General features: G+C 37.5%; 1 protein-coding gene across 3 annotated transcripts in view; it reads right to left on the bottom strand.

Annotated features, from left to right (window-relative positions):
* SLIT2 (slit homolog 2 (Drosophila)) overlaps nt 1-10,383 on the bottom strand; it is a 404,995-nt gene that overhangs the window by 16,688 nt on the left and 377,924 nt on the right. For all 3 annotated transcript variants that reach the window (XM_010860216.1, XM_010860217.1, XM_010860218.1), the window contains one exon: nt 8,346-8,476. In XM_010860216.1, the coding sequence (XP_010858518.1) occupies nt 8,346-8,476 (131 nt within the window). The remainder of the gene's footprint in view (nt 1-8,345; nt 8,477-10,383) is intronic.

The following is a 10,383-nucleotide window of genomic DNA, read 5'->3' as shown; positions in this document are numbered from 1 at the left end:
TGGCATATAAGTCAAATAAGCAGGGTGACAATATACAGCCTTGATGTACTCCTTTCCCAATTTTGAACCAGTTCTTTGCTCCATGTCTGGTTCTAACTGTTTTTTCTTAACCTGCATATAGGTTTTGCAGGAGGCAGGAATGGTGGTCTGGTATTCCCATCTCTAAGAATTTTCTACAGTTTGTTGTGATCCATACAGTCAAAGGATTTAGCAAAGTCAATGTACCAGAAGTTTTTCTGGAATTCTCTTGCTTTTTTTATGATCCAGGCACTGCTGCTGCTGCTGCTGCTAAGTTGCTTCAGTCATGGTACATGTTCTCAACAGTAGTAAGCTTTTTAAGAAAAATTTTTGTTGGAGTATAGCTGATTTACAATGTTGTGTTAGTAACAAGGCTTTAATAGATGATTTCTCTCCCAACTAGCCCAGGAATGAAATTCTATGGAAAATAATCTTCTATGATGGTTGCACAACTTGTATTTAGTAAAAATCACTGAACTGGAGAAAATATGTAATAAACTTATAATGAAAGCTGAAGATTATGAAAATGCATATGAGGTATATAGATGTGAAACTTGTTTTTTGATCCTATTTTCCCATTTATAAGTGAAATTCAGAGTGACTACATTTTTCTCTTCCCAAAGGCTTTCAATGTCTAATCTGATGATTCCAGAACTTAGTAAGAGTTCTGAACTTAATCCCATCTGTATTTCCTAGGAATTAAGTGAGGCTTTGCCAAGCTTTTAAACAGATAAGTACTGTGAAATTAATATTTTTAAGTTCTTTGGTTTTAAGATGATATTCTGTGGATGGAGTCTGAAGAGAATATGGCCAAGCTAAGAGTATTCAAAATTAGTGTTTCATGCTATTTCCTTAAGCCAGAGATCTGGGGTTTGCCCAGGAGTTCTTTATTATCTATATACCCTTTTAAAATAAAAGCAGTGATCGACACACCAGTTGTTGCAGAATAAAACTGAGCCATCATTGATTTTGCAGTCTATCATGGTCATCTCATACCTATCCACTTGCAATGTGTAACATCCTTCTGGGTCCTGTAAGTATTGGCAAACACTCTCACTTCTCCCTAGGGTACTATACATTCCACGACTCACAAAAGTCGCAAGTGAACCACTTAACAGTAAACCTTTCCACTGGGAACATAAATTGCATTTACTACCGTTATTATGTAATTCAGTTTTACTATACTCATCTGTTACCTGAGATTCGTTTTCTTGTGTTTCTAAATGGATGTGTGAAAGTTGTTACTCAATTGTCTCGTGCTTTGCTACAGAGTTTAAAAACTTGGGGCTTAAAAGAAGAGGGGCCTTAAATTGTCTTTGATTGCCTTTATATCTGCAGGACACATTAACAATGACAATATTTCTTTCTCCATGGTAAATCTTAAGGTATTTCAGTAGTGAAGGTAAATATTTCACTTCCTTCGCTTATGTCAACCCCTGCTTTTTGCTTTAAAAATTTTAAAGTATTTGTTGACATACTCTGTGCAGTGGAATAGGAATGAGAAACCAGACAAATTCAACTGGCCATCTCATTTTGGTATCTCTGGGCTAAAGATGCTTCATCTGTGAAGTAAGAATGCTAATAAAAAATTTCCCTGCCCAATTGTTTAAGTGGAAAGAAATGGGATGCCAAATGGGAATAAATGTATTTATGTACTTGCATAAGAGCTTTCAGAAGGAGTTTTTACAAAATAATTTATCAAGTAAATGTATTTTGGAGCAAATTCCAGATCTTCCTCAACTTACAACTGAAGAATACACTCACTGTAAATTGAAAGTATGGTTAAGTTGAAAATATACTTAATACACCTAATCTACTGAACATCATAAGCCTAGCCTGCCTTAAGCATGCTCAGAACACTTATACTGGCTTACAGTTGGCCAAAATCATCTAACACAAAATCTATTTGATAATAAAGTATTGACTATCTCATATAATTTATTGAATATTGGATTGAAAGTAGAAAAGCAGAGTAGGATAGTTGTAAGTATATTGGTTGTTTACACTGGTGGCTGACTGGGAGCCCATGGTTAGCTTGCTGTTACTGTCCAGCATCACAAGAGAGTATCATACCACATATAGCTAGCCTGGGAAAAGATCAAAATTCAAACCTTTAAGTATGGTTTCTACTGAATGCATATTGCTTTTCCACCATCATAAAGCTGAAAAATCATTAAGTGGAACCATCATAAGTTGGGGACTGTATGTATGTAATTTAAATGAAAATGCTCTAAAAATAGAGAGAAACTTTACATTTGAATGTAAGGTAGGAGTCACATGTAAAACAACAGTATTTGCACCTGAGTCCTTATTCTTCAGCATCAGTGTATCCGAACATGAAGAGTATCCATAAACCTCAGCATTACCAATTATCCTACTCTGCCTAGACTAGGCACTTTAGGTTAGTTACTTCCAAGTCTCCCCATGAAATGGAAGTGCAAATTGTTCCAAGTTACAAAGCTGATAAAAAGTGGTGCCTTCCCATATAGCATGTCAAGCACTGCTGAGTTATTTACCTTGGAAAGAAGACTATATAAAGTCTATCTACTGTCTGTCTTTCCAATGATATTCTTTTTGTCTTAATGTAAGCCTGTATGTTGCATAACCCAGAGGCTGTGTAGCTAAGCAAGCCTAACAGTCTGCAGAGGCAAGTCCTCTGACGTTGTGCAGGTTCCCTGAATACTGAAACTGATGAAGGCATGGCCTGGTCCTGTGTTTTTGTAATGTGTACATCTGATTTCCTAATTTTTAAATAGTAATGACTATGTCTTCAAAGAAGCTGTCTGGTTTGGAAAATGACATTAATTTGAATCTAAAGAAAGAAGCAGACAGTTGTGATTAACATTTTTTTTTTTTAAGTTTCTGCCTATCTAGATGAAAAGAAGGTCTTTTGAAGGGCAAGTGATTATCAGCCTACTTGAGAAAATAGTGTTACTCTGTCCCTGTCTGAGGGACTCCTGCTGATGCTGGCTTCAAGTTTGGGCTGTCATTCATTCATTCATAGCACTATTATAAGTCCCTCTTTATGCTATTCTCTAAGCATTCTAACAATTAGGCATGCATGCCATATTCTACATCTACCCATTTGTTGGGCTGCTTACGGCCTCTTAGTTGCTGCTGATCAGCTCTCTTAGCAGGGTGCAGGCTAATATTTAATAACTGGGTCTCTGAAAAACAGAATGAGTCTGGAATTGTAGCATCTGGTGATTACTGTGGTGGACAATATTCCCGACAAGGCTGACATCAACTATGAAGTCTTGAAACCTGGACAAGAGGAGCAATGCACACCATCAGCTCTCAGAGCTCAGCTCAGATGTATTACTTTCACACAAGTGGTTTTCACATTGTGGTGCCTGGTCAGATGCAAACGAAAAGAAAACTGAGGCTCACTTGGGATCAGAATCACAAACTAGAGGGCGGAGCCCAGTACTCTGCATTTTAACATACCTTCCAGGTGACTGCGGTGCAGGCTATGTGAAAACAATTGCCCCACACACCCGTGCACGCATGCAGGCCCTGTTAACAGTACACACGTCTACGGAAATCATGTAAGAAATACAGTGAGGAAGTGAACACCACTTTCGTTCTACTGGAAAAGAAACCAGTACTACATTCTGGTTTTCTTAAACACACTTACAACTTGTCAAGTACTACCTCTAAACGTATTTCCATGAAATAATGGTTCTCATGTCGATTCATTTGGGACAATAATTGACATCTAAGATCAAAAATTTTAAACCCCAAATACACTACAATAGAAATAATATTAATGGATGCCCATTTCCCCTAATTCAACAGATTTCATTTTACTAAAATAAACAAAATCCATTCCCATTAATGTAGAAAATTAGGTAATTGAAACAATGCGCCTGGTGTACAAAATTATTCCCATATGTGATGCTCCAAGAGCACATTAAACAATGCATAATTTGGGAAACAAAGTCTTACCAAGGCATATTTCATATAACATAAAATCATGCAATTAACTGAACTCAAATTCTCCGAGGTAAGGATATGTAAAAACATTCCCTTTTAAAACATTGTATAATGTATATTTAATAAAGTTATATAAAGTGGAAACACATCAAGATTTGAAAATTTAATTCAACCAAAGAAAATATTTATTAAGCCCCTTAGGTGAAAGCTGATGGCAACAGTATTATTGATGGGCTTTGCTGTAATGATGGAGATGTGGCACTTTTTATCAGAGTGCATATTCTTAGAAGGCCTGAGCAAGGACAGAGGCATTTAAATAAACGTTAGAAAATTAGTAGGACCAGAAATAGGACTTTGGACAAATTACAAGTTGAAGGTGAAAGAAAGAAAGAGATTAAGAATAATTCATTACACCTACAATGACCAAGAAGATGGTGATGCCTCTCAATGAAATTAGGAATGTACCAGGGTGAAGCAAAGGAAATGAAGTTAGTTCTGGACATTCTGAACTTATGATCCCAACAGATATCATCACTTATTATTTGGTATGCATTATAAATACTTCACATGTATCAAATCATAAAATTTTTACTACAGTCCTACAAAGATGAAACTATGATTTATTATCTCCATTTATCAGGTGAGGACCAGAATTTGACCAAGACACACAGTTAATAGCAAATCTGGGACTTGAATCAAGGCAGACTGTCTTTAGAATACCTGTTCTTTTCCATTACTTCAATCTTGGTTTTGAGTTGTAATGATATTCAAATGGTTCAAAAATCAGAATTTTATATCAAATTGTACTTATACACCAGTTGTGACTCCATCACATTCTTTCCTCTCTATCCCTAGTTTTTTCTTTATGAAAGTACATGAAAATAAAAACACAAAGACACTCCTCTCTACCTTACTTTGTTTTGACACAGCTCTCTACACTTTTTTCTTTTGAACTGAGCAACAGACCTTGGAAATTTTTCAATATCCTACATAGAGAACTTTCTCATCCTCTCTTTCCCTCCCTTATTCCTTTTTCCTTTTATAGTATATTCCATTGTGTGGCTGCCCATAGAAACTTGGGTTGTTTCCTAACTTTTGTTTTTAGGACCAACACGACAGTGAATTACCTTGTGCATATATCATTTCTATGTGTCTAGGTGTATCTTTGGGATAAATTCCCAGAAGTGGGAAAGCTATTTCCAAATTGCCCTTCACAGAAATTAAAAACATGATATACTTCTAGAGTTAATATCTGAGGATAGAGGATGCACTTTTAACTCTTGCTGCACTCCAGGAATAGACACCAGAAAGATTTTCCTCTATTGTTAGAAGGGAGATGATAATGAAGATAAAGTAAGGTAAGAGTGAGGACAGAGCTAAGTGTAGAATCAAATCCTCAAAGAGACTTTATGGGGTACGTACTATATTATTACTTACAGATATGAATTCTAAAGCACAGAAAAATTAATATTATGAATTCTGAAGAACAGAAAAATTAAATACCTTGCTACAGTTTATATATAGTAATTGAACAAGCCTAGATCTGAACACGTCTTAGTCACTATGATTTAGTTCAGTTCAGTTCAGTCGCTCAGTCATGTCTAACTCTTTGTGACCCCATGGACTGTAGCACGCCAGGCTTCCCTGCCCATTACCAGCTCCTGGAGCTTACTCAAATTCATGTCCATTGAGTCGGTGATGCCATCCAGCCATCTCATCCTCTGTCATCCCCTTCTCCTCCTGCCCCCAATCCCTCCCAGCATCAGAGTCTTTTCCAATGAGTCAACTCTTCGCATGAGGTGGCCAAAGTACTGGAGTTTCAGCTTTAGCATCATTCCTTCCAAAGAAATCCCAGGGCTGATCTCCTTCAGAATGGACTGGTTGGATCTCCTTGCAGTCCAAGGGACTCTCAAGAGGCTTCTCCAGCACCACAGTTCAAAAGCATCAATTCTTAGGCGCTCAGCTTTCTTTATAGTCCAACTCTCACACTATGATTATTACTTGTCAAAGACTAGATTCTCCTAAGGTGTTGAAATAATTTAATGTTCTTAATAGTGTCTATGTCACAGGAACTTTTTCCAACTTATTTGGAATACTACTATATTCATATATATATATATGTACATTATCTATATAAATAAATCAATAAATCAATCTATGTATGATCTCTCTATTCAAATTCTTGGTGACTGTTGCTTCTTTTCTTTTACTTAAAAATAATGCAATAACCTTTATTGATTGTTTTGACATAAACTTAAGAGCAAGAAATAAACAAATGTTATGTTTTCCCTGGCCCTCATAACAGATGTCTCTATTAGATGATCTTCAAGCAGAAACCTCTACTTCTGGTTCATAACAAAAAGTGTGTGATATGATACTATTCTTTTTTTATAGATGTTACAAGGTATACTCTATTGTTAAGCAAAAATAGTAATGAACATAAACTCATAATAAGCTCTTTAGAGTAAGTCCTCATTTGGATATAATCGTTTGGGTTTTTACAACTCATCTAGAAGCATTTTAAGTATATTTTATGTGAACACTAGCTTTAACAAGCCAACTCCAAGAACTTTTACTATAGTTTCTGAGAGTTCGATGCTGTTTCATTGCATAAAATAAGACAAACAAAACACCAAAAATGAACCATAAAATCAATATTCTGAAATCTTTTTAGGAGCTGAAACAAATTGAGGCTATAAGATTTAAGACCTAGCAGCATTGAAAATATTGGCACTAATTCACCACCATTTAGAGATGAAGTAACTATTATAATCTACTTGGAAACCAATAATTATGTTTGTTTCCAGGCTCTAAATATTCCGAGTGGATTAGCTTACCACGAAAAGGACTTATTGAATTCCATTCATGGCTACAATTGGCATCTAATTTCCCAGAACCATTGTGAAAGATTAAATAACATGTGAAGCACATGGAAAATATATAAGCATGATGTCAGTAACACAGAGAACAGTATCTCCATTTTTTGTCTCAGTCAATGCCCACAAACTTGGTGCCCAGTGTGTTTGGTTTACAAATGTGTTTTGTTTGCCACAAATGGCATTTAAAAAATGTGAATCATATTTAAGGAAGGAAAACTTTATATTTAAAGTGTCAATTTTTTTCTTGAAAAATCAGAAGTTCTGCCAAAACCTGGGTCCACATTTTCACATGGCAGCATTCAGGGAGACCCGAGTAGAAGAGGTCTAGTCCTGTTTTGACAAAGATTTGCTTTTAGTTCACTCTGCTTACAACCATTCCTATTATGGTGCCAACACCAAGGCTATTTGTAACCCAGAAATGCTTCTCTAAAAAGTTAGAATCTTTTCAAGAATAAAAGAATGAGAGCACATATCATTTGCTTGCAATTAGCCCACTCAGTTCATTTAAGTTATCACCTGGAAAAACTGACTGCCTCTGAATTTGTGACCCTGCTCTAAATGGTGGCAGTTATTTATACATGTGAAGAAATAAATTCGATAACTAGGTAACTTGTCTGCCAAATGATTGGTGTTGAGACCCAAAGGAGGGGCTCTGAAGGTTATGCAAAAAGCGTACTTTGAGCAGTGTATCCTCCCTCATCCACATATCAGTATATTATTACCGCATTCAGTATATCATCAATTCATTATGTTATTAGAAACTTCCAAAATGAATGATACGATTATACATCTTGGAGGTGTCCATTGGCTTCTTATGTGTAAGCTTCTTAAGGGCAGGAACTTTGTTGCTGAAAGCTTAGAACTGTGCCTTGCACACATCAAGTGTTCAATAAATACAGATTGCATGAATAGTAACTTTAAATTTTTCCCTGTGCTGGGTATCCTGCATTTCTTTCTCTAGAACTACTCTCCATCCATCTTCTCCCTGCACTGAGCCCTGAGAGGCTCACGTGTGAGCTACATTACCGAGATCAGTGGGTGGTCTGATGTTTTCTGGCATCTGATTGGCCAGAGAGAAGCATGAGCAGGAGGTTGTTGGGAAATCGAGTATTTAAAACCCTGATTCCTTCCCTGAGGCTTGACAGCATTCCTCCATTGAAGGTGGAGCTGCTTCTTTCTGTCAGGCAGTCCTCTTCACAATTCCTTTTCTTAGCATTGACTTCCATAACTGCTGTCTCCCCTCTTTCCTTCAAGCCCATGGGCAGGAGCAATATTCCGAGTTACTAACTTCAGATCACTCCACTGTCCCAAATAATCTTTGTAAATAGTCATCTAATAAATCCTTCCTCAATTATCCAGCTTGAGTATGCTATCTGTTATTGCCAGGCCTCTAATATACTTACAAAGTCTGCTGTAGTCAAATTATTCCTTCCCTCCCCATAACACAATAATAGAAGAGAAGCAGTTCTGCATTAAGCAACTGTTTTCACCCAGTAACTGAGAGATCCTCACCTGTAAATGGCAGAAGCCGGGTGGGAGCCGGTGTCATAGCTGGCACGAACACGTCCTCGGTAGAGTTCTACAGCAATATGGTCTTTATCACCCTTATACAGGAGGATTCCACTGTCTTCATCTGTGGCGATCTGGTGGGAAGTAGCCTTGACATTAGTAGGATGAACAGTTGTTCATACACACTTCATTAAGAAGAAACAAGACTTCCTAGTGAAGAGCTTTTAGTCTAGTTTATTTCTTCTTTACGGCTCTGAGAAAATACTAATATACACTGAAATGATTACTTGAAAGATGACCTGTTCCTGGATTACTTTGTTATAAATAACTTCATAAAGACCTTCAAAATGTTTTTCTACATTCATAAACACATATTTACTCTCTTTCCATGCATATTAGCAATGTTAAAGCTCATGTCCAATGACATATGCAAAAATAAGGACATTACACAACTTATACTTCAGAAAATTAAAATTGAAATATATTTTCCATATCAAGTTCACAGTGCCTAATGTGAATCAAGTTTCCCCTCTTATATATTAAGCTGTATTGTCTCAGCCAACAATGATAAAATCTAATCAGGAATAAAATGATCACGTTTCTTTTCTGTTAAAAAGAATAATAAGAAACACTTAATATGCTTCAATTAAAAAATAAATAAATTTAAAAAAGGAAGCCAGTCCCAAAAGAAAAAAAAAAAAGAAAAAGAAACTCTTAACATTACCGAATGTGCTTAGAATTTCCTTTGTGGGAGATTTTCACTTATCTGCTCTTTTTGCTCCTGTTACGGATTTTTTTTTTTTTTATGGCATATGTGAAATGCGACTGTATTGAGCACAATGGATTTTCATGTTGCGTGTTAAATTATGCAATGATTGGGGGAAATCTTTGTATTTATTCTGCTTTCTGATTTTCTCAGGGTTTTCAAGGACCAGGAAAAGTTAGGACTTAAGCCCAAACACCACTGGGTACTTCTCATAACAACTTGGGTGGAAAATGGCTGGAAATTAGGGAGGCAGGCTTTTTAAAGAACATCAGCCTGCCTTCCGGGGTCCCATTCCTCGTGACTTCTCAATATGCCTTGCCCCCTTGCTAGAGTGCCAGGGTAAAACAAATAAGGAATGGGGTCATAGGAATTTGGCTACACACATTTGAATTCAAAATATATTGAAATATCTTGCTGAACAGATAAAACAAACATGCAGCTGCAATCTGCCCTATGTAAATTTATGACCCCTAATCTAGCCTACGGAGAAGCAATGGCACCCCACTCCAGTACTCTTGCCTGGAAAATTCCATGGATGGAGGAGCCTGGAAGGCTGCAGTCCATGGGGTCGCTGAGGGTCGGACACGACTGAGAGACTTCACTTTCCCTTTTCACTTTCGTGCATTGGAGAAGGAAATGGCAGCCCACTCCAGTGTTCTTGCCTGGAGAATCCCAGGGACGGGGGAGCCTGGTGGGCTGCTGTCTATGGGGTCGCACAGAGTTGGACACGACTGAAGTGACTTAGCAGCAGCAGCAATCTAGCCTAACCTTGTCTATAGGGGTCTGAATGACTTGCTCAAAGGTAAATGGTGACTTGGTGGAAAGACTTAAAATTTGAATTTGTAAATTCAAGTGGAAGCTAAATGACACTTGGCTGAATATTCTGTCAAGGTGTTTTCTGTCTCATTTGTACTCTTGTCAGCTGCATATTTCCTAAGGAAAGCTCCCCACTCCGCCCACCCTCGCAGTGTATAAAACCTGAACTGCACAGCCACAGAAATAAATGAATCAAGTGGCATTGTGCATGTCTGCATGCTAAGTCACTTCAGCTGTGTCTGACTCTTCGCGACCCTGTGGACTGTAGCCTGCCAGACTTCTCTGTCCATGGGACTGTCAGGCAAGAATAATGGAGGGGTCGTCATTCCCTCCTCCAGGGGATCCTCCCCACCCAGGGATCGAACCCACATCTCTTACATACCCAGCATTGGCAGGAGGGTTCTTTCCCACTAGTGCCACATGGTAAGCCATTACCTAAGCACAAAGCAAAGATATTTT

Source organism: Bison bison, unplaced genomic scaffold, assembly GCF_000754665.1.
Source record: "Bison bison bison isolate TAMUID 2011002044 unplaced genomic scaffold, Bison_UMD1.0 scf7180017864464, whole genome shotgun sequence".
NCBI classification, from domain to species: Eukaryota; Metazoa; Chordata; class Mammalia; order Artiodactyla; family Bovidae; genus Bison; species Bison bison.
The sequence above is the reverse complement of the archived record's forward strand: the minus strand, read 5'-3'. Positions and strand labels throughout refer to the sequence as shown.